Raw genomic sequence first — 25635 nt, 5'->3', positions numbered from 1 at the left:
TTTGGCCCCACCCATGACCACGCCCACGGCATGCTTGGCCACGCCTATTTTTGGTGCGGAGGAGTTTTCTCACTTCTTTTCCCAGAACTAGACCCCTGGTCACGCGCGCACACACACACACACACACACACACACACACACACACAATGTGCACACCAAATACAAACACACTGTCACACACACACACACACACACACACACACACACACACACACACACACACACACACACACACACACACACACACACACACACACAATGTGCACAGCAAACACAGCAACCTGATACAAACACACAGTCACACACAAACACACACACTTTCTTACTACAAGGAGCTGAAGCAGCGTGACATCTTCTTTCTCCTGCCTCCTGGCCTGCATCACGGTCCTGGATTTGAAAGGGATTTTGTTCCCCTCGTGTCTCTGGCATGCGTGCTTAAGTGGGTGGGGACCAGGGCCGAGAAATCATCCCGGCAGGAGCTAGTAAAGACAAATGCCCCCAGGTCCCAGTGCCCGCCACCACCACACTCTAAACTAAGCTGCTGCTCAAAGCAAATACTTTTTGTGGCAGCCATCCGCCCGCTCGTTGATGCATAGGGGTGGGTGGTGGGTCCCAGAGCCGCGGGCCCCCTTTGAGGCTTCTTTCTCTTCGGGCCCCCCTGCCCCCGCAACCCTTGCAGGGCCGGTAGTTCCGCCAGTGGTATTGCGTACCTCTGCAGTGGCATTGGTGACACTGCCATGAATTGCAGGCAGGCCTGGTGTCACCTCCTCCTCTCCTCCTACTCCATCCTTTTCACTATTGTCCTTGGCTGAGTCTTCCTCTGCTGCTGTGCCCTCCTCTACTACAACTGCACACACCCAGCTCCCCATAGCCTATTCCACATACCAGGTATGACGGTGTAATGCTGTCTTGGGGATAACTTTCCTGAAATCCGAGAGTCACACCAGACAAGCACTCCTGTCCACTCTGTACTCACAGGTTGATCAATGGCTGACCCCACACCAATTGGAGATCAAAAAAGTGGTGTGTGACAAAGGACGCAATCTGTTGGCAGCATTGAATTTGGGCAAGTAAACACGTGTCTTGCATGGAACATGTTCTTGTTTCTAAGTTTCCAGGTTTTCTGGACGCCCTCAGGCAGTCCAGGAAGGTGTGTGGCCATTTCAGACAATCAAACATGGCCACGGTGCTCCTTGCTGAGATTCAGCGGTGAAACAACATGCCATTGAGGCACTTGATTTGCAACAGCCCGACTCACTGGAATTCCATGCTCCTGATGCCTGCTCCAACAAGAATGGGCCATCAATGAGTATTTATATGACCTGGGTGCTAGGACAGGCTCTGTGGAGCTGGGGATTTTTTTGCTGCGTTACTGGATGTTCATGCACAATGCCTGCAGGCTCATGCGTCCTTTTGAGGAGGTGACAAACCTGGTCAGTTGCACCGTAGGCTCCATCAGCAACCTCATACCATACGCTTTCTTCCTGGAGCGTACCCTGCGAAAAGTGCTGGATCAGGCAGTAGATCAGCATGGCCAGGAAGGGGAAGAGTTGTGGTCACCATCACCACCAGAAGCAGCCTTGTCACCTGCTTTACCTGTGGCAATGCAGAGAGAGGGGTCTGAAGAAGAGGAGTCAAAGGAGGAAAGTGGCTTTGTGAAGGTGGAAGACCAACCAGAGCAGGCATCCAGGGGGTTTGTAGGCTAAAGGAAAAGGACCTGCACTGGGTGGCAACGTTACTAGACCTTCGGTATAAGCACAAAGTGGCGGAAATGTTACCAAATTACAAGAAGTCAGAAAGGATGCAGCAGTTGCAAAACAGCCTGCAAAGTATGCTGTACACTGCGTTTAAGGGTGATGTCACAGCAGGACGGGAATCTAACAGGTGTAGAGGTGCCAGCAATCATCCTCCTCCTCCTACGGCCATGCCAAAAAGGATAGGATGCTTTATCAATGTGTTGGTGAGTGGTGACGTCAGACATGCAGAGTTTTTTTTTAGTCCAATGGATTGCCACAGCCCTTCGGGATCCACCCTCAGAGAACGCCTCGACCGACAGGTGGCAGACTACCTGGCATTAACTGCTGATATCGACACTCTGAGGAGCGATGAATCCCTGGACTACTGGGTGTGCAGGCTTGACCTATAAGCAGAGCTGTCTCAATTTGCCATCAAACTTCTGGCTTTCTCCGCCTCAAGCATCTTTTCAGAAAGGACCTTCAGCGCAGCAGGAGGAATTGTTACTAATAAGAGAAGTTGTCTTGGTCACCGAAGTGTTGATTACCTGACCTTTATTAAGATTAATAAGGCATGGATCTCGGAGGAAGACTCAGTTCCCACACAGCTGTCTTTCCTGTCTGCAGGCCGCATTACTACCCACACAGTTGTCCTTTTTTTGCAATGATTTTTAACATTTTGTACAGGTAAATCCTGAATTTTTAAGACCACTGCCACAGCAGCGAATGCTATAAAACCTAATTTTTCAGGCAGGCATGTGTACATGCCAAATTTTTAAAGCCTCTGGTGCTACACAGTGGCTGCAAAAAAAAAATAAAAATATGCATGTACATGTCAATTCCCCTTTGTGATCGTTACCTTGTCGTGGTGATGAAGCTTGCATATCTCAATGAAGCAATTACCTATATTGGCACACCCAAGTTGATAACGTCGTTGCTTCATTGTGGACAGACTAAATTCGATCAGCTGGATACGTTTTGGGAAAAAAAATTATGGTCACTTCAGGTGATCAATAAAGCCTACTAGGCCAACACTGCAGAATGAGAGAATTTTTTTTGGTCACTTTACTGTCATTGAACAACCTCAGCCCGACCATTGGGGCTTGAAAACCACCATCGTCTGCACTCTTGCAAATGTGCGCACAAGCACAGCGACCACTACACAAAGATTGGTGCCGAAAGGTCTAACATTTATGTCCTGAGGGTGTCAACTATTGACAATGCTCTTTGCGATTGTTTACGGTGTAGTAAACGTGGCGTTTGATCTGTCAGTGTGAACCGGGCCTAACCCTTACACTACCTGATGGAAATGTACACTCGCCGGACAATTTAAATAATTTTATTCCACAAATTTAGGAACATAATGTGATTTCTACCCTTTAGAGACTAAAATATGACTCTGCATCAACTACGTAATTTTTGGTGGGACTTTTGCCATGGATCCCCCTTCGGCATGCCACGGTCCATGTGTTAGGCCCCTTGAAACAACTTTTCCATCACTTTTTGGCAAGAAACAGTCCCTGTAGGTTTCAGAATTTGCATGCCCATTGAAGTCTATGGCGGTTTGCGGTTCATTGCTGCAATTTCGCAAACCGAAAATGTAATGTTCAGGCCATCACTATTGATCTGAGGGACCAATGGGGAGCCCTGGCAGTAGATTAAAAAATGTTACAGTAGTATAGCAGTACTGCAAGGATCCCCCACAAAGTATGTTTAATCTACTGCCAGGGTTTCATATTGGACAGTGCACTGACAAATGGAATTTCTCCATTTTAACGGGATAAGGGGATTGACATCATGGCTGAATATTATTAATAAACATTGTAACTCCATTTCATAATATCATAATGCATTTTTAATGGTGTCTGTCTAGGGTGATAAAAGAGTACAGTAGACCGAAACAGGCATTCAGTAAAGTACAACATATTGTACATATTTATACACTGCCTAATCCCACAGAGTATGATAGTGATGGTGAAAATGGTCAAGAATGTAAATCTTCATTTGAACCCTGCCTCACTACCCTGGAATAATCTTTTCAAAGACTTAACCAATAACTAAAACTTGGATAAAAGTACTTTTGTACTTGGAAAAAAGTATAACAGTCAGTGGCGTAGCTAGAGATCATGGGGCCCCATAGCAAAACTTTCATGGGGCCCCCAGATGTAAGCACTCTTAAGCAATGCGCCTTTCCCCTACTCTATGGATATGACTGAATTGGGCAATTTACATTTTCATCCGATTAACACTGTCACTGCACATAGTTCAGGGACACTGAGTCAAAGTTTGAGGAAGGATGAACACAAGAAAGTTAATGGTAAATACAATAAGTATCACCTGGGCCCCCTCTGCTCCAGGGCCCCATAGCAGATGCTATGGTTGCCATGGCTATTGCTACGCCCCTGCTAACAGTTAAGAGGGGTGTGGAGAGAGCAAACATTTTAGGAACAGGTAGAAAACAACTTCACTCTGACACTCAAACTAGCATTAGGACCGGTTTCCACTGCAAAGTCATGCGAATGCGGTTACCTAGCCGCATCACATCACTTCCGCCGCCGCCCGCGTCACTTCCGCATCTCCCGATGCGGAAGTGTATTGAAGATATGGGAGGCGGCTGCGGGCGAACGCGGCCGTGCGAGAATCTGCAGCATGCTGCAGATTATCGGATCGCTCCGCACCACATGCACGCAGTGGAAACTGTTCCATTGCCATGCATGTGTTTCAGGACACCTGCAGTGAGATGCAGCTATGTAGCCGCATCGCACAGCTCCTAGTGGAAACGGAAAAATACAAATCTATTCATATTTCACTGTTCACAAATTTCACAAGACAAGTGCCGCAGTTATAAATCATCTCAGAATATGTTACTAGTCTTTTCCCGGTTAAAATTATACCCTACGTGCCATATATTTCATCACTAGATGGGCATGTGCCATACATTATCTCCAACTTTTGTGTCTGTAGCAACCGGATCCGATCACTAATGCGCACAGTTTGGGGACCCCAGTTCTGTACAGATACATTTCTAGGCAAGAGCACAGCGATGCATCTGTACAATGTTTGGACCCAGATCTGTCGCCCTAGCATTCACGTATGATCACTACGGACATGTGCTGCGTGTCAGGCAGAAGAGGCACTATAACCAGGAAGTGCCTATGACGCTGTAACTAGGAAGGGTATCGGCAGAGGCACACCAACACCGGATGACTGCAGTCTATATACTGAGACTGCAGCGATGAGGAGTGCAGCGGATGGGACACTGAAGAGCTGGATCCTTGATGTGTGGGTAGCCTCGTGATACAGAAGACCTGAATCTGGATGATTGGGCAGCCTCGGATTACTGCAGTCGGAGGACAGGAGCACGGCGGCAGGATCCAATGAGTATATTCTGGGACCCAAAACCACACCCTTAGAATATAAGACCCCACTTTTCCCCTCCAGTTTTGGGGAAGAAAACGTGCTTCCAGTGGCGTAGCAATAGGGGTTGCAGAGGTTTGCGACCGCATTGGGCCCTTGGGCCAGAGGGGCCCTCTCAGACCCTCCCTCAACTGCAGTTTTAGCTCTTTATTGGTCCTGTGCTTATAATAATAACTTCTATGGATGTTTTGAATGGTAGTAATTATGAACACACTGTTCCCCATTCCCTTCTTGCACCTCTGACATTGTGGTTGTCCTTGGCAGATTTTAATGGGCTATATGAATTGTTATGTATAGAGTGCTTGAGGGACGGGGGGGGGGGGGGGGGGGGCATGTAAAACTTGCACTGGGGCCCAGAGCTCCTTATCTACGCCACTGAGTGCGTCATATTCCAGAAAATATGGTAATACTTTACTTGTGGGAGAGAGAAACACTTTAATATTTGAGGGAGACACAGTCTCTTTAATATTTTTTTCTTTTAACTGCTGAACTCTTCTTTTCTTGTTTTCATGAATGAGTGCTACTATTAGCACGGGCAGGAAGGCAGGAGCAAACGTGCATGAGCGCTTGGCGGCAAATTAACTGCAGGACATGAATTTCACATCCTGGAATGTGCAGGAGGGCAAATTAGGATGAGAAATTCACATCCTTAAATCTTAAAAGGTTAACTATAAACTCCATTTTTTGAGGTCTATCAACTCTATCTGTTAGGACCTGGCAAACATTAAATCAAATGTACAATTCTGTTGCACTATGGATCACTTCTCTAAAGAAGAAGCCTCTACTTTCCTCTATACCTTAGATATTGTGATTTTGCCACTGACATCAATGAGCTTTTTAGAAATAAGATAGCCATGCATTTGTCAGTAAACCCTAGACTAAAGAATGCAATGTTTAACATTCCAGGAACACTTGTACCTGTAATTTTAACATGGTGCCTGTTTGGTGACAGTTTCTCCAACAGCATACATTTTGCCCCGGAATTATTTCAGTTAATTTATCAGGAGTCAAGTTGCACCTGAGTATTTTTTTTTTCTCTGGAACGCCCAATAAAAAGGTACAATGGGATATGCAAGATAAACTTTTAAGATCCTGAGACCATTGTTTGTCAGTAAAATTTTTATTCATGCTTTGTTGGGTGCTGCATTATTAACCTAGGATGCAGGGGAAGAGATAGAGTAAGAAGAACCTAAAAACCTTTTCTGTGAATATATGATGTAAAAGGAAAATATGGTCCTTGAAGGATTTTTTTCAACATTGTGAATATCAGTTTGGGTTGGAGTATGGTGGAAGGACTTTAGAATTCCTGGAATTTCTCTGAAACAGTGTATACATTTTTTTCCCAGTCATTAATGTAAGTCCTTCATGTGAAATATTTATTTGTTTTTAGAACTGTTCCCAACCAACAAATTATTTGTCCAGCCCAAGAAACACTATGTGGGACAATGGAAAACCAAGTCTCACGCCACCTAAAAGTAGTTTATCAGACATGCCTACAAAGAACCCAGTGAACAAAGGTGAGTTTTCCTTTTTATCCTGTCTTTGTTTTTCTAATGTTCATTAGGTGCAGACAATACAGTACTTAATACCTTATTTCCACCCATACTGCATGGACACAGCATACACTTTTACCCATTTCTCTGTGGTGTTTATGTGTATGAGTGTGTATACAGTTAGGTCCATAAATAATTGGACAGATACAACTTTTTTTCTAATTTTGGTTCTGTACATCACCACAAGGAATTTTAAACAACTTAAATGCAATTGATGTGCAGGCTCTCAGCTTTAATTCAACGTGGTGAACAAAACGACTGCAACGATTACAATCCCTTCATTTCAGGGACTCAAAACTAATTGGACAAATTCAAGTGTACCTGAGAGGAAAAAAATTATATATATAAAAATTATATATATATATATATATATATATATATATATATATATATATATATATATATACATATATATATATATATATATATATATATATATATATATATATATATATATATATACATACACACACACATACTCCACTAGGCAGGCCGGTAATGTGGCCAGTTGGCGCAGGTACAGTCTGGCCGCGCTCACCCTCCTGTCGTGATCCTGGTGACACAGGCAAAGAAAGCTCCCGGGCAACGGGAGCACACATGTGGCCGAGTAGCGCATGTGCAGCTCCCCCGAACAGCTGAATTAACGGGCCACCTAGTCAATAATCCAGGCAGCCGGGAGGGACACCGAGGGACCAATGAGGCTGAAGGGGGCTGGAGGAAGCCAGAGAAACTGTATATGTATATATATATATATATATATATATATATATATATATATATATATATATATATATATATATATATATATATATATATATATATATATATATATATATGTACGTACGTACGTACGTACGTACGTACGTACATACATACATACATACATACATACATACATACAGTGGGATGCAAAAGTTTGGGTGACCTTGTTAATCGTCATGATTTTCCTGTATAAATCGTTGGTTGTTATGATAAAAAATGTCAGTTAAATATACAGTGTCATATAGGAGACACACACACTGTGATATTTGAGAAGTGAAATTAACCACTTGAGGACCTAGGGCTTTCTACCCCTTAAGGACCGGCCACTTTTTTCCCATTCAGACCACTGCAGCTTTCACGGTTTATTGCTCGCTCATACAACCTACCACCTAAATGAATTTTGGCTCCTTTTCTTGTCACTAATAAAGCTTTCTTTTGGTGCTATTTGATTGCTCCTGCGATTTTTACTTTTTATTATATTCATCAAAAAAGACATGAATTTTGGCAAAAAAATGATTTTTTTAACTTTCTGTGCTGACATTTTTCAAATAAAGTAAAATTTCTGTATACATGCAGCGCAAAAAATGTGGACAAACATGTTTTTGATTAAAAAAAACCCATTCAGTGTATATTTATTGGTTTGGGTAAAAGTTATAGCGTTTACAAACTATGGTGCAAAAAGTGAATTTTCTCATTTTCAAGCATCTATGACTTTTCTGACCCCCTGTCATGTTTCATGAGGGGCTAGAATTCCAGGATAGTATAAATACCCCCCAAATGACCCCATTTTGGAAAGAAGACATCCCAAAGTATTCACTGAGAGGCATAGTGAGTTCATAGAAGATATAATTTTTTGTCACAAGTAAGCGGAAAATGACACTTTGTGAGAAGAAAAAAAAAAAAAAAAAGTTTCCATTTCTTCTAACTTGCGACAAAAAAAAAAATGAAATCTGCCACGGACTCACCATGCTCCTCTCTGAATACCTTGAAGGGTCTACTTTCCAAAATGGGGTCATTTGTGGGGTGTGTTTACTGTCCTGACATTTTGGGGGTGCTAAATTGTAAGCACCCCTGTAAAGCCTAAAGGTGCTCATTGGACTTTGGACCCCTTAGCGCAGTTAGGCTGCAAAAAAGTGCCACACATGTGGTATTGCCGTAGTCAGGAGAAGTAGTATAATGTGTTTTGGGGTGTATTTTTACACATACCCATGCTGGGTGGGAGAAATATCTCTGTAAATGACAATTTGTTAATTTTTTTTACACACAATTGTCCATTTACAGAGATCTTTCTCCCACTCAGCATGGGTATGTGTAAAAATACACCCCAAAACACATTATACTACTTCTCCTGAGTACGGCGATACCACATGTGTGGCACTTTTTTGCACCCTAACTGCGCTAAAGAGCCCAAAGTCCAATGAGTACCTTTAGGATTTCACAGGTCATTTTGAGTAATTTCGTTTCAAGACTACTCCTCACGGTTTAGGGCCCCTAAAATGCCAGGGCAGTATAGGAACCCCACAAATGACCCCATTTTAGAAAGAAGACACCCCAAGGTATTCCGTTAGGAGTATGGTGAGTTCATAGAAGATTTTATTTTTTGTCAAAAGTTAGCGGAAAATGACACTTTGTGAAAAAACACAATTAAAATCAATTTCCGCTAACTTGTGACATAAAATAAAATCTTCTATGAACTCGCCATACTCCTAACGGAATACCTTGGGGTGTCTTCTTTCTAAAATGGGGTCATTTGTGGGGTTCCTATACTGCCCTGGCGTTTTAGGGGCCCTAAACCGTGAGGAGTAGTCTTGAAACGAAATTTCTCAAAATGACCTGTGAAATCCTAAAGGTACTCATTGGACTTTGGGCCCTTTAGCGCAGTTAGGGTGCAAAAAAGTGCCACACGTGGTATCGCCATACTCAGGAGAAGTAGTACAACGTGTTTTGGGGTGTATTTTTACACATACCCATGCTGGGTGGGAGAAATACCTCTGTAAATGACAATCTTTTGATTTTTTTACACACAATTGTCCATTTACAGCGGTATTTCTCCCACCCAGCATGGGTATGTGTAAAAATACACCCCAAAACGCATTGTACTACTTCTCCCGAGTACGGCGATACCACATGTGTGGCACTTTTTTGCACCCTAACTGCGCTAAGGGGCCCAAAGTCCAATGAGTACCTTTAGGATTTCACAGGTCATTTTTGTTTCAAGACTACTCCTCATGGTTTAGGGCCCCTAAAATGCCAGGGCAGTATTGGAATCCCACTAATGACCCCATTTTAGAAAGAAGACACCCCAAGGTAATCCGTTAGGAGTATGGTGAGTTCATAGAAGTTTTTATTTTTTTGTCACAAGTTAGCGGAAATTGATATTAATTGTTTTTTTTTAAAAAGTGTCATTTTCCGCTAACTTGGGACAAAAAATAAAATCTTCTATGAACTCACCATACTCCTAACGGAATACCTTTGGGTGTCTTCTTTCTAGAATAGGGTCATTTGTGGGGTTCCTATACTGTCCTGGCATTTTTGGGGCCCTAAACCGTGAGGAGTAGTCTTGAAACCAAATGTTGCAAAATGACCTGTGAAATCCTAAAGGTACTCATTGGACTTTGGGCCCCTTAGCGTACTTAGGGTGTAAAAAAGTGCCACACATGTGGTACCGCCGTACTCAGGAGAAGTAGTATAATGTGTTTTGGGGTGTATTTTTACACATACCCATGCTAAGTGGGAGAAATATCTCTGTAAATGACAATTGTTTGATGTTTTTTACACACAATTGTCCATTTACATAGAAATTTCTCCCACCCAGCATGGGTATGTGTAAAAATACACCCCAAAACACATTATACTACTTTTCCTGAGTACGGCGGTACCACATGTGTGACACTTTTTTGCAGCCTAGGTGCGCTAAGGGGCCCAACGTCCTATTCACAGGTCATTTTGAGGCATTTGTTTTCTAGACTACTCCTCGCGGTTTAGGGCCCCTAAAATGCCAGGGCAGTATAGGAACCCCACAAGTGACCACATTTTAGAAAGAAGACACCCCAAGGTATTCCGTTAGGTGTATGGCGAGTTCATAGAAGATTTTATTTTTTGTCACACGTTAGTGAAAAATGACACTTTGTGAAAAAAAAAACAATAAAAATCAAGTTCCGCTAACTTTTGACAAAAAATAAAATCTTCTATGAACTCGTCATACACCTAACAGAATACCTTGGGGTGTCTTTTTTTCTAAAATGGGGTCACTTGTGGGGTTCCTATACCGCCCTGGCATTTTACGGGCCCAAAACCGTGAGTAGTCTGGAAACCAAATGTCTCAAAATGACTGTTCAGGGGTATAAGCATCTGCAAATTTTGATGACAGGTGGTCTATGAGGGGGCGAATTTTGTGGAACCGGTCATAAGCAGGGTGGCCTTTTAGATGACAGGTTGTATTGGGCCTGATCTGATGGATAGGAGTGCTAGGGGGGTGACAGGAGGTGATTGATGGGTGTCTCAGGGGGTGGTTAGAGGGGAAAATAGATGCAATCAATGCACTGGGGAGGTGATCGGAAGGGGGTCTGAGGGGGATCTGAGGGTTTGGCCGAGTGATCAGGAGCCCACACGGGGTAATTAGGGCCTGATCTGATGGGTAGGTGTGTTAGGGGGTGACAGGAGGTGATTGATGGGTGTCTCAAGGTGTGATTAGAGGGGGGAATAGATGCAAGCAATGCATTGGCGAGGTGATCAGGGCTGGGGTCTGAGAGCATTCTGAGGGTGTGGGCGGGTGATTGAGTGCCCTAGGGGCAGATAGGGGGTCTAATCTGATAGGTAGCAGTGACAGGGGGTGATTGATGGGTAATTAGTGGGTGTTTAGGGTAGAGAACAGATGTAAACACTGCGCTTGGGTGGTGATCTGATGTCGGATCTGCGGGCGATCTATTGGTGTGGGTGGGTGATCAGATTGCCCGCAAGGGGCAGGTTAGGGGCTGATTGATGGGTGGCAGTGACAGGGGGTGATTGATGGGTGGCAGTGACAGGGGGTGATTGACAGGTGATAAGTGGGTTATTACAGGGAAGGACAGATGTAAATAATGCCCTGGCGAATTGATAAGGGGGGGTCTGAGGGCAATCTGAGCGTGTAGGCGGGTGTTTGGGTGCCCGCAAGGGGCAGATTAGGGTCTGATCTGATGGGTAACAGTGACAGGTGGTGATAGGGGGTGATTGATGGGTGATTGATGGGTAATTAGTGGGTGTTTAGAGGAGAGAATAGATGTAAACGCTGCGCTTGGGTGGTGATCTGATGTCGGATCTGCGGGCGATCTATTGGTGTGGGTGGGTGATCAGATTGCCCGCAAGGGGCAGGTTAGGGGCTGATTGATGGGTGGCAGTGACAGGGGGTGATTGACGGGTGATTGACAGGTGATTGACAGGTGATCAGGGGGGATAGATGCATACAGTACATGGGGTGGGGGGGTCTGGGGGGGGGGTCTGGGGAGAATCTGAGGGGTGGGGGGTGATCAGGAGGGAGCAGGGGGCAGGGTGGGGATAAAAAAAAAATAGCGTTTTTAGATAGTGAAAGGGAGTGATTGATGGGTGATTAGGGGGGTGATTGGGTGCAAACAGGGGTCTGGGGGGTGGGCAGGGGGGGGGGTCTGAGGGGTGCTGTGGGCGATCTGGGGCAGGGGGGGGTGAAATCAGTGTGCTTGGGTGCAGACTAGGGTGGCTGCAGCCTGCCCTGGTGGTCCCTCGGACACTGGGACCACCAGGGCAGGAGGCAGGCTGTATAATACACTTTGTAAACATTACAAAGTGTATTATACACTTTGTATGCGGCGATCGTCGGGTTAACATCCCGCCGGTGCTTCCATATGGCCGGCGGGATGTTGCGGCGGGTGAGCGGCGCCAGGCGGAGGATCGCGTCACTGATGACGCAATCACTCCGCCCATGCCCCTACAAGGACCGCCGCCAATTGTCAATACGGCGGTCCTTGCGGGGTCCACTTCCCGGCCGCCAATTGTATATACGGCGGTCGGGAAGTGGTTAAGTTAATTTGATTTACAGAAAGTGTGCAATAATTGTTTAACCTCCCTGGCGTTCTATTAAGATCGCCAGGGCGGCTGCGGGAGGGTTTTTTTTTAATAAAAAAAAAACTAGTCCATGCAACCAACTGAAAGTTGGCTGCATGAAAGCCCACTAGAGGGCGCTCCGGACGCGTCATCCGGCGATCAGAATTAACAAGGAAGACAGCAATGAGCGGCCTTCCTTGTTTTGCTTACCTCGTCGCCATGGCGACGAGCGGAGTGACGTCATGGACGTCAGCCGCCTCCGGTCTAGCCCTTAGCGCTGGCCGGAACTGTTTGTTCCGGCTACGCTGGGCTCGGGCGGCTGGGGGGACCCTCTTTCGCCGCTGCACTTGGCGGATCGCCTAGCTGTGGCGGTGATCAGGTAGCACACGCGGCTGGCAAAGTGTCGGCTGCGTGTGCTCCTTTTTATTTCATGAAAATCGGCTCAGCAGGGCGTGAGCGGCAGCCTCCGGCGGTGATGGACGAGCTGAGCTCGTCCATACCGCCCAGCAGGTTAAACAAAATTAGGCATAAATGTGGGCACTGTTGTCATTTAATAAATTAATTCCAAAACCTTTAGAACTAATTATTGGAACCCAAATTGGCTTGGTAAGCTCAGCAACCCCTGACCTACATACACAAGTGAAACCAATTATGAGAAAGAGTATTTAAGAGGGTCAATTGTAAGTTTCCCACCTCTTTTAATGTTCTCTGAAGAGTAGCAACATGGGGTCTCAAAACAACTCTCAAATGAACTGAAGAAAACAATTGTTCACCATCATGGTTTAGGGAAAGGACACAGAAAGCTGTCTCAGATTTCAGCTGTCTATTTCCACAGTTAGAAACATATTGAGGAAATGGAAGACCACAGGCTCACTTCACGTTAAGGCTTTAAGTGGCAGACCAAGAAAAATCTCGGATAAACAGAAGCGACGAATGGTGAGAATAGTCAGTCAACCCACAGACCAGCACCAAAGACCTACAACAAAATGTTGCTGCAGAAGGAGTCACTGTGCATCGTTCAACCAATGAAATAGAGATGTTTTGTAAAGAGGAATGGTCCAAAATACCTTCAACCGCAATCCAGACTCTCATTTGAACCTACAGTAAGCATTTAAAGGCTGTAATTTCTGAAAATGGAGGATCTACTAAATATTGATTTCATTTCTTTTTTGTGGTGCCCAAATTTATGCACCTGCCTAATTTTGTTTAAATAATTATTGCACACTTTCTGTAAATCCAATAAACTTCATTTCACTTCTCAAATATTACTGTGCGTGGGTCTCCTACATGATATATTTAACAGACATTTTTTTTTATCGTAACAACCAACGTTTTATACAGGAAAATGACGATTAACCAGGTTGCCCAAAGTTTCGCATCCCACTGTATATATACTGTAATTTATACTGTACATACAGTATACCGTATTTGCTGCCATATAAGGTGCACTTTTTGGGGGAGAAAAGGGTCCCCCGCGTCTTGGGCTGGGCCCATGTTACCGCTGGCATGGCTGATGTCATGAACCCTACCAGCCTCATGATTTATTTATTTTTTTCTGTCGAATTGTCACTATATTTTGTTCCTTGATTTGTGATGCCGCCTCTATTAGCGTTTTTCTCTTGTCCTGAGGGAGAAAAATTTTCTTTTAGGTTGAGTCTATCTGGTATCCCAGGAATCTTATCTGCTGGCTCGGCTCTAGATTTGATTTTTGAAGATTTATGAGCCATCCTAGTCTGGAAAAGGTCTGAATTACTATTTCCTTGTGACTTTCTAGCACTTCCCTTGACTGGGCATGAATCAACAGATCGTCCAGGTAGGGGATCAGTGCAATTCCCTGCAGTCTTAGAGGGCCCACTATTTCTGACACAACTTTTGTGAATATTCGGGGTGCAGACGCTATTCCAAAAGGGAGGGCTACAAACTGAAAGTGCTTTATTTGTGTGCCCACCTTCACTGCGAACCTCAAATATTTTTGATGCTTCTCCCAGATTGGTACATGGAGGTAGGCATCTTGTAAATCTAGATTTATTAAAAAAAGTCCCCCTTGTTTAGAATCTGTCGAACCGAATAGATGCTCTCCATCCGGAACCTTTTGTACTTCAAAAATGGATTTAGTTTTTTCAAATTTAAAATAAATCGGAATTTGCCGGTCGGCTTTTTTATCAAAAAAATATGAGAATAGAAACCCTTGCTTCTCTCCTGCAGCGGGACTTCTATGATTACTTTCATTGCTAATAGAGATGAGATCATGGCTCTCATCCCTATTGCTTTTTCTATATCTTTTGGGAGGGGATTGAGAAAAAATCTGTCTGGAGGCAGAACCGAAAATTCTAGGCGATAGCCCTCTTTTATAATGTTTAAAACAAAAATATCTGGGTGAATACTTTCCCATTCCTTCACAAAATATTTCAATCTCCCTCCCACCTCCGAGTCACTTGGTCGATTTTGTGTGGTCCGATTTCCCAAGGACAAAGCCACCACCTCCTCTACCCTTGGGAAACCATTTTCTCTGAAAGGGTGTAGATTTACGCTGTTCTCATTTCTCTTTTCTCTGCTGAAATGATCTCGTAAAGAAAGTATTCCTCTTTTTATTAGGAAACTGCTTTCCTCTTTCCGCTAATCTTTTTAATATGTTTTCCAGCTCAGGCCCAAACAGTAGATCTCCTTCGAATGGGAGTGAGCATAATTTATTTTTTGAGGTTAAGTCTCCTTCCCAAGTCTTTAGCCAGACCGCCCTCCTTGCCGAATTTAATAATGCTGTTGTATGAGCCGTAATCCTAATGGATTCAGCTGTTGCATCTGCCAGAAAATAAATTGCTTTGAGCACTACTGGTATTGACGCTGAATATGATTCCAGTGGCTCCTTTGTTACTACCTTCTCTATTAAATTTTCAATCCAAATCTTCAGGTTTCTAGATATGCATGTAGCCGACAGATTTGTTTTAAAACCAAACGCTGCTGACTCCCACGCTTTTTTAATTAATGCTTCAATCTTTTTATCCATCGGGTCTTTCAGGGTCCCTGCGTCTTCAAAAGACAAGTCTGACTGCTCAGAATACTTCGCTAATGAAGCATCTAGCTTTGGACATTTAATCCATTTGTTTTGCTCCTCATCCTTAAAGGGAAATTTGCGTTTGGCTGACTTTGGTATGAACAATCTACGCTCGGGCTCTTTCCACTGCGTTAAAATAATGTCCTTTAAATACTAGTGTACTGGGAATGCTCTACTTTGCTGCTGCATAACACTTCCATATACTCTGTCCTGTTTCGACGTCTGTGCCGTTTCCTCTTTAATATCCTCTGTAGTATATACTGCTTTTAACAGTTCCTGTGTCTCCTCCGCTGCAAACAGGAATTTAGGTGTTCGAAGTTTAATACTGTCTCGAACTCATCTACAGAGGCTCTATTAGACTCATCTAATGACTCTACTGCCTGCCCTTCGTCCTCTCCTTCTTCCTCTTCCTCCTCCTCTTCTAAACTTCTAAGAGGTGGTGGAATTAACACCAGATGGGCCAGGAATTTCCTGTCCTTCATTTTGTGGAGAAGTTTGAGAAAGATTCTCCTTTAAGTTTCTCAACTCTCCTCTGATTTCCTGTCTCATAGCCTCAATGAATTCTTTAACCATGAAGATTGACTCTGAGGACATTATCTTATCTGTACATTTTCCACATTCTTTTGCCATGTAGAATCCAACTTTATCTGGCAATTTGGACATATTTTACTTCTAGCCTTGCTATCAGCCTTGTCCTTCAAAGAAAACAAAGACATAACCTGGAATCAGCCTTAGTCTGTCTGTTTAAATACATGCTTCACATGAAACCCCACATAGCAGCTGTATACATTACCACAGCCGAGCTGCCTGCGGGACTGGCCATGTTCTTTGCAGCCTCCGCACCCATCTGCATCTCCTGCTCCATAGCTTTGCGGGGGGGGGGGGGGGGGGGGGGAGGGGGCGCCAGAAGCCGTGCCTTTTAATGGCAGCGTGTCCACTTCCTGCTGGAGTCTACAGCGTTTTCCTTTTAAGGCAAGCCGAGCTTCTCCGCATTGATCCGCCTCCTGGACGCATAAAATGACGCAATTACGCGCCGCGCGCTTCTACGTCACACCACTTCCGCCCGCCAGGTCTCCGCAATGGCAGCCGCATGGACTCTCCGGGAGGCGAACGCCGTGCTGCATCTCCACACGTAAGTCTCTCTTGTATGCACGCACGGTCAACCAGTAGCTAGATGGATATCCAGTTAGGTACAGGTTAGGAATCGCTCTCCCAACGCCTGATCACAGGCCAGGAAAGGAAAGTGTTCCCCCAAATAGCCACCTGCATAACCTAATATCCAGACTATCTGGAAGCTGACTGTGTCTCCTGGTAGGCCGGAAACACAAGAATACTGAAGGCAGGGGGGCAGGGTGGGGTCTTTTAAACTTTTTGCTGATTGTGTTTCACCAGGAGGAGGAGCCTGGAGTCTCTCATTTCAAGCCATACACTAGAATAGTTAGAGAAATATGGCATAAATACTGTATATATACATATACAGTATACATGCATACAATATATATTTTATATCTATTTTTTTTCCATCTCAGGTTTACTTTGAATAACTGGAAATAATGTTCATTTCTAATACTTGTTTGAAAAATCTTTGCTGGCAATGACAGCCTGAACTCATGGACATCACCATGTGCTGGATTTCCACATTTTTATTGCTCTGCCAGGCCTTTACTGCAGCGGCTTTCAGTTGCTGTTTGTTTGTGGGCCTTTTTGTCTGAAATTTAGTCTTCAACAAGTGAAATGTACTCTTAATTGGGTTGAGATCAGGTGACTGACTTTTCCACTTCTTTGCTTGAATTAACTCCTGGGTTGCTTTGGCTGTATGTCATTGTCCATCTGTATCATGAAATGCCGCCAAATCAGTTTTACTACATTGAGCTGAATTTGAGCAGACATTTTGTCTTTGTACACATCAGAATTCTTTCGGGTGCTTCTATCCTGTGTCACATCATTGCTAAACAATAGTGCCCAATTTCACTGGCAGCCTTGCATGCCGAAGCCATCACACTCCCTCCACCGTGTTTCACAGATGTGACAATACCCAATTCAAGGAGATAAGTAGCTTGTAGATGCAAGCTACTTATCACCTTGCCATCGCACAAGGATTACCGGCAAATCCTATTGCCGGTTTCCTTCACAGTTTCCTTGGTTGATCGTTAGAGAGCATTATTTAGGTAAAAGCCTGAGTGATGCTCCCATATTATGGGCAATGGGGAGTAAGGTTTTACACTGTGGTGCTGTCCTTCAGCACCACAGCCTTGCTCTCCAGAGATGTGCCACACCTGCGGAACATCTGCCGCCATCTTCTGCTGCTACATCTGGGGTCTACTTTAATAAAGAAACCCCTAGAGCTCCCCATCGGGCCGCCGCACATCGCCAAAGCTGCACACTTTGCCAATGTGTGGCGGCCCGATGGGGAGTTCTGGGGGTGTCCTTGTCACTCGCCCCCTAGTGGCCGGACCGCTCAATGCCTTCCAAGCTATTTCAACACACAGACTATCCAACCTTGTGGATGCAATCAGTGCGGTGAAACCACTGGAATTTGGCAGCAGACAGGCTAGGAGGAAGCGTGTGAGCTACAATAATACAAAACTAGAAATTTCAGGGTACAAAGCTGCCACCATCCTTTTTATCCGGGAAAAGGGAAACCCACTCTAACTATTCTAGACCTGCAAATAAAAATGTCAAAAAAACTCTACTCTGGCTATAATCATAAAATACTTCCGGTTAGCGAATCTTCCTAAAGGCTAGGGTGCTTTCTGGCTGACTAAAAAGCAGGGTTGCAGCTGAGACAAAAAAAATGACTTAAGTTTTTTTTTTTTTATTATTATTATAAATGCAATATAAATAATATATACAGAACATTATTTAAAGTAACAATTATAGAGAAGAGTAGCCCAGTGTAAACTAAAAAAGGGGAAAAATAAAGAAATGGATACTTAAAGTTCGGAAGAAATATGTTCTTTTGTTGAAGCTCCAAGCACATAGCAAAGTCCTTTGTTGCAGAATTAAAAATTCAAACAAGATGGCCGCTAGCTTAAGTTCTCATGCTAGCTGCTTGCATTCCTTATACAATGGTAAAACGGTGGACTGGACTCAGATTTCTGTCCTTGGCTTATGAATGCTCTAGTTTTTAGGGCGGGATCTCAGAGTCAGCCCCTGGGCTGGAATGGGCGTTATTATACTTTGGTCGGGAAGCTTAAGCCCAAAAAATATGACATTTTCTATATCTCAGCACACAAGTAATAATAACAAATTCATAATACTCAAAAAATATCAATCTCATTGACACTAGGAATGGGCAGTTTATGACTTTCTGCCACTGCTCCTTAAAAGGGGCACAAAAATGTTCAGTGAGACACCACAAATCAAATGATATAACTTCCATAACTATCCTAGGTACAGTATCTCTTAAAGAGACTAACAACATTTTCAGCCTTATTTCTTCTATCCTATAAGTTCCTATACCTGTTCTAATGTGGTCTGGATTACTGCAGCCTTTTCTAGTTGCACTATCTCTGTAATATATCTAATGTTATTTTCCTGTCAAGCTTTATCGACCCAGGTAGGAATGGGCTGCCTCTGCTGTGATAGGGAGAAGATATGCACACCCCTGCACACCTCCTCCAGGCTCTGTGTGCTTTGTTTACCAATCCTTTTGTCAAAAACCTGAGCGGTTCTTGCCTTTTTCATGATTGTTAACTCAGTAAAGGACCAGCCTTTAAGGCGTTGCTATCATATAAATCCGGCATAGTGGGGTCTGAACCCTCTATAACAGTAATTATAGATTGACGGTATACCTTAAAATGAATCAGAGCACTCAGTATATGATTTTATATAAAAAAATGTATTTGCTTATCATACAGGATATATACAAAATATGAACAGTTCCAAGTAGTGTTTCCTTGTAACAGTATACCATCTCATCATGGCCTTTATAGCCAAGAGATCATCAATCTTCTAAGCACATTCAAAAAAGAATATAACAGTTATGTTATGTAGAATAAAATCAAAAGTAGTGTCATCTGTATCAATAGCTATGTATCTAGTAGCTGTGTAAAACTTGTAGTAATCTTTTTAAAGAAATAGCATAAAAAATAGCTTCTAAAAAAACTTCTTGCTAATATCTTAACAGAACTTAATGCTGAAAAATTAATAAAGTAAATCACCAGAATATTAAGCATATTACCCCTTCTCTGTCATCTCTTCAGCATCTAGAACAGGCATGGGCAAATTTGGCCCTCCAGCTGTTATGGAACTACAAGTCCCACAATGCATTTGCCTTTATGAATCATGACTGTGGCTGTCAGACTCCTGCAATGCATTGTGGGACTTGTAGTTCCGTAACAGCTGGAGGGCCGAGTTTGCCCATGCCTGATCTAGAACCACGTGTGGGACGGTAGCTTTTGCCTCGTGTGTCTTCTCAGGAGATTGGTAGGCTTGTGCAAACTGTGAGCTTTCAGCTCCTACTTTTATAGTGATTGGATGCAATATGGCTGCTTAATCTGGACTTTCCCTAAATCCGAGGTTCTGATTGGCTGAAACTTCCGTGCGTCAATGCTTTATCATGTTTTGAATACCTAAGTCATAATATTATTGTTTATAAATTCCTTATAACCTTATCTTGTGAGAATTACCGTCATTTGGAGTGTTTGACATTTTCTGATTAGGTCATTTCTGACGCAGTTAATTAAAAATGGACGTTACCAGCCATCTTGTCTGCTGGTTGGCTTATTTGACCCAGACATTGGGACTTTCAAACATTAAACAATGTAATTCATGATGCATTTCTGATAATGTGTCCTTCTGCTAATTAGTTTGGAATGTGTCTGTCCTTTTCCAAAAATAAAACTGGTCATTTTGACCAAGTAAAAAGTCTACAGCAATTTAGATGCTTATTGAGGTACACAGGGCTTCTAATATACTCATTTAAATATACATTTTATTATATAATTCTTCTTAAAACAATTAATCATATAAATTATAATTGCACAATAAAACTTAATATAAAATCATGTTCCACATATTTGTCTTTCTGATGAATACATATAATACTTTCACCCGGCAGACGTCAGCATTTCATCATGTAAATATCACGCTCTATTAATAATATTAATTTTATGAAACCGCCAGGTGGCATACTTTTCCTAAATAAGGGACAACAGAAAAAACCTTGTAACTTGTATTGACATTCCAAAGGACAATCATAGTCAAAACAACTTTGTGGAGCACAGCTAATGTGTTTTGAAACTTTCACGGCAGAATCCAGCATTTAAATGTATTTCAAAGTAATACATTGTATTATAGGTTTTAACAATAATCATTTCTTTCTTTGGAAGGACGGTATTGATTATTAATATTTACATTAATAATATTAATGTGTAATAGAGAAAATGTATATATATATATATATATATGACTGCTGCAGTAATGTGAATTTTAAACTTTGTTCTTTTCAGTCTTCACACAGTACACTTATCTATAACCTTGACATTTGAAAGATGCTTTGCATCATAAACAAAAAATGTTTTAACTTCTGTAACTAAAATAATCTTATAAGCTTCACAGCCTGGAATATGCTGAGATGTTTCAGAGCAATGTATTAAAGAAGTACTCTAACTTTACAGTTTACAATGAAATTTTGCATAGAACATTAAAACTTAAAGCATACACATATGACAGCTATTCCTTCATAAATAAACTGCTAGAATTCTGACACTCTTTATGAAACATGTCTTGTTCATTCAGGTTTGATGGCTTCCGAAAATGGACAGCTCTCTTTAACTCACACCACAGATTTTCAATTACATTCATCTACCGTAAACAATTATTGCGCACTTACTGTAAATCTGATAAACTTCATTTCACTTCTCAAATATCACTGTGTGCGTCTTCTATATGATATATTTAACTGATATTTTTTGTCGTGACAACCAACGATTTATACAGGAAAATCATGACGATGACAAGGTCGCCCAAACTTTTGCATTTGTGTGTGTGTGTGTATATGTGTATATATATATATATATATATATATATATATATATATATATATATATATATATATATATATATCTATCTATATACATATATATATATATACACATACATACATACATACTAACATCTCTTCCTGGTTAGCGGCCATGTTTTTTGTTTGTTAACACTGCCTAAAACTGGCGATTAAAAGCCAGGATTGCGGCGGGGAGTGGCGGAAACGGCAAAGAGGGGCCCAGGAGAACATAATAAATAGAATGGTATGCTTTTTATTGTAAGAATTTGAGAGTACAGATTCTCTTTAAAGAGGCAAAAATCATATAATACATTTATTTTATATCTCCTTAGAGTGACTCAAGCAAACCTACTCCCTGCTGGGTTAGCTTATCTGGCTTCCTTTGCACTGATAGGTAACCATTTGGTAATGGCTGCTAGCAGAGCTTTACGCCTAGCTGTTATCTGCCAATGAAGTGAAACCCTTTTGTTCTAGTAAATTAAGGAAAACATTGTAATCCCCAGAAGAACAGTTGTGGTCACATGAATAGAATCTGCTGTCTGCTGGGATAACTAGGTTTTCAATGACACAGATGTCAGCAGGGCCGGGCCGAGGCATAGGCTGGAGAGGCTCCAGCCTCAGGGCGCAGTGTAAGAGGGGGCGCAGAATTCATTCAGCTGTCATTCCTAATTGTGTTTGAAGCAGAAAGAAATAAGAAAAGGGGATACATGGCAGTGAATGCAAGCCAGATAACTACATATTAAGGTGTTGGGGAGGTTGTGGGCCCTGTGGCGCCTCTTAGTCTAATAGCAATCAGTGTGTGATGGCTGGGGTGGCAGGGATGGAGGGGCGCACTTTGGTGTCTCAGCCTTGGGTGCTGGAGGACCTTGTCCCGGCTATGGATGCCAGCAAACACAAGCAACCCCAAGTGATTTGCATTTTGCTATAACCACACATACAATTGGAATTGTACCATTAATCACAATCAGTGCAGAGAACCGATTGTGTTTTTTCACGGCTCATCCGTGACAGTCCTTATTAACCTCCTTAGCGGTATGGACGAATATACACGTCCATCACTGCCGGAGGTCGCCGCTCAGGCCCTGCTGGGCCGATTTTAATGAAATAAAAAGCAGCACATGCAGCCGGCACTTTGCCAGCCGCGTGTGCTGCCTGATCGCCTACGCTCTGCGGCGATGCGCCGCGAGCAGCGGCGAAAGAGGGTCCCCCCAGTGCTTGTGTCCATTTAGTATGGGTGGAATAGGGTCAAATAACTGCATGTATACTTTATATACCTCTGGACAAGCCCATCTGCTATATATGTGGACTACCAAATAATTTCTCCAAAATCAAGATTAATGATGTGACCCACTGATAATGTGACTTGCCCCCGGTCCCTCCCCCTCCCCCCAATAAACAGTAAGAAAAAAAGAAATATGATGGAGGCTAAACATCAGTGAGATCGCAATGAAAGCAGGGTTACAAGGTCTAAATGCAAAGTACTACTGAATAAAAAGCTGAAAAAACTGCAGAAACAATAATAGATAGTATGTACAATATATATATTTAATGTGATTGAAGATCTGATGTATGGCATATCTCTGTGACTTTTATGTTTGCTCTAAGTATGCAAACATTGCACTTACTGTAGATGTTTGATCTTTTCAATTATATTCTATAGCAGTGAAAGCTTGGTTAAAAAAAGCATGTAGGCATATTCAAGCTATTGAAATTGTGGTGATGTTGAAGTCCTTTGTGGATATCCTGCACATTAAACAAAAATGGATTGTTGACCCTGACTTCTTTTTAGAAACACAACTAACACAAATGGTGCTTTTATATCTGTGTCCCATTATGAAACACCACACATCTCAGTTGTGCATATTCTAAAGATGACCCTTGGGATAAAAATAGACAGAAGCCATTCTAGTGCTGTAAATATAGGTATCAATAAAGCTACTCACAAACAGTGGTTACCTAGGAGGCAACACCATTGTGAGTAGGTGCAGACAATAATACTGTACAGTTCTCACTCTGGTCTGCAAGTGACACCTAAGAGGTCACACTCTGAGGAAAGGATGGGAAAGGTAGATACCAGATGTAACTTCCCATCAGAGGTCAAAAATATCATAGTAGTAGGTGCCAAAAAGAATGAAATGAGCTAAAAACTGTTTAAAAAATGGTAGGTTTGGGACTTACCTCTTAAGTAACAGAGCAATAAAGTAAATAGTTTATTGGACACTACGAAATACACAAAAAAAAAACCATACATGCATTCTACCAGTCTCCCCACCTCCTCAGGTCAATAATAGTGCCTCTAGAGCAGGGATGTCAAACGAATTTGTTATAAATCACCTTTTGCTCCGGCACCAGCAAACTCATCAGCAAGAGTTTGCAAACACGACTCCTCACACATCAAGCAGGAGATAGCCTTTTCTCAGGCTTCTTTAATGTTTACGGAGTTTATTCAGGAAACAGGTATACAGATAGATACAGTTCATCATATCCTAGCAAGCAAAGCAGATCTTCATGTTTCTTGGCGTTACAGCTCTTGCCTAACTCCCTGCGGAAGTTAGTCAGGTATTCTTATATCTACTCAATGTTACACTAGACTACCTATGTACAGCATACATCATATCAGATTACAGAAAGGAATGAACATACTTAGAGGTCCCAGCCAGTATTGAAGCATAGCAGGAATCAGAGAGAGGATGCCCTCTGTCCGCCCGTCCCGCATCTTTAATAGCGGATAGGAAAGAGTTAAATATGACATCATCTTCGCCATCCCCTAGATCAGACTATTATTTGGATTAATCACTGCGCATGCTTGAATCCCTGTAAAATCATAAAAGCATATAGTGCCCAGTACTGCTTATATCAAGATCCCCTGACTTTGTGAGTGTGCTATTACCACTGGAGCGCAGTATTTCCTGAGGAGTTTTTGGCTAGATCAGACTATTGGTGGAGCCCCCTCGTGGGGTCATAATACCCACCTACTCAATTAATATTCAATGAGGCTTCTGCCCCACTTACAAGGAATTTGGTGTTTAGTAAATATGGCTGATGTTTACTGTTCTAGTGGTGTACATGCACAGGTCAGGGAGACCTGTGGCCTTGTCCATAGAACAGCTTCTTGGTAGGTTCTGGTTCTGCTGACAGAACTGCAGATTTTCTCTCTAAGAGAAAATCCCCTTAAAGGGCAGGCCAGCTCCCCAAGCCTTTTTCACTAACTCAGTCCAAATAACTGAGGCCTACTTAAATTATAACAGAATCCTTCAAGGGCCGAGATCCTTACACATTTTTGACACAGCTTAAATTAATTGATGGGTCTGAATCAGGAAAGGTGTGGTCCATCAGGTAGAAACATTCCTCTCTTTCTCAGTCCATCCTAAGCACTGGCATGGATCTGGCCCTCCAGGCCTGGAGTTCGACACCAGTGCTCTAGGGTGACTGCCACCATACATTCATACTTAGGAAGACTGGCACAACCACACATCATAACAAGTAGAATGGAAGCATCACTGCAAGAGCTAAAGAAGCAAACTAAGAAGGACTCCACCCCTCCCCCCCTTAAAAAAGTGTAGGCTGAATAACTCCCTCTTCCCATAAAATGTGTGGCACAAGGGGCAATTCTAAAGTACGTATGTCCAGATCCAGAACACGCTTGGCCACAGCTACTGTACATAGCTAGATGGGTGCGTGGATATCCAGGGAGCAGGGAGAGGGACAGGGGATGCATCCCTCCTTCAGCTCCCGTTCGACTGGTTCCAGTCAGAGCTATGAACGAAAGTAGAGTGGTGCAGTGGAGGAGAGCCCATCCTAACAAGGGGAAATGTAAGTTTTGAGGACTCCATAATACACACAATGGCCTCAATAAACTAAGATCATGCTGGAGATAATAAGGCAAAAGAAAACGTACCTCCACACAGTGAGAGAGTTATCTTATCTCTCCATTCCTTAAGTTACCTCTTCTGTAGTTAATTTACCTCCTCTGTAGTTATTTTCACACGCAGTTAATAAACAGCCTGTCTTTAACTCTGGAGTTATTTTAAGGATTGAAGAGTTAAAGACAGAAGA

The 25635-nt window shown here is 42.8% G+C and overlaps 1 protein-coding gene across 1 annotated transcript in view; it reads left to right on the top strand.

Annotated features, from left to right (window-relative positions):
• The window catches only part of ADGRD2 (adhesion G protein-coupled receptor D2), a 463372-nt gene that overhangs the window by 329366 nt on the left and 108371 nt on the right, over nucleotides 1-25635 (top strand). Inside the window, exon 20 of the mRNA XM_068247950.1 lies at nucleotides 6541-6667. Within this exon, the coding sequence (XP_068104051.1) occupies nucleotides 6541-6667 (127 nt within the window). The remainder of the gene's footprint in view (nucleotides 1-6540; nucleotides 6668-25635) is intronic.

This window comes from Hyperolius riggenbachi, chromosome 8 (assembly GCF_040937935.1).
Source record: "Hyperolius riggenbachi isolate aHypRig1 chromosome 8, aHypRig1.pri, whole genome shotgun sequence".
Classification (NCBI taxonomy): domain Eukaryota; kingdom Metazoa; phylum Chordata; class Amphibia; order Anura; family Hyperoliidae; genus Hyperolius; species Hyperolius riggenbachi.
Note: the sequence above shows the minus strand (reverse complement) of the source record. Positions and strands in the feature narration are given on the sequence as shown.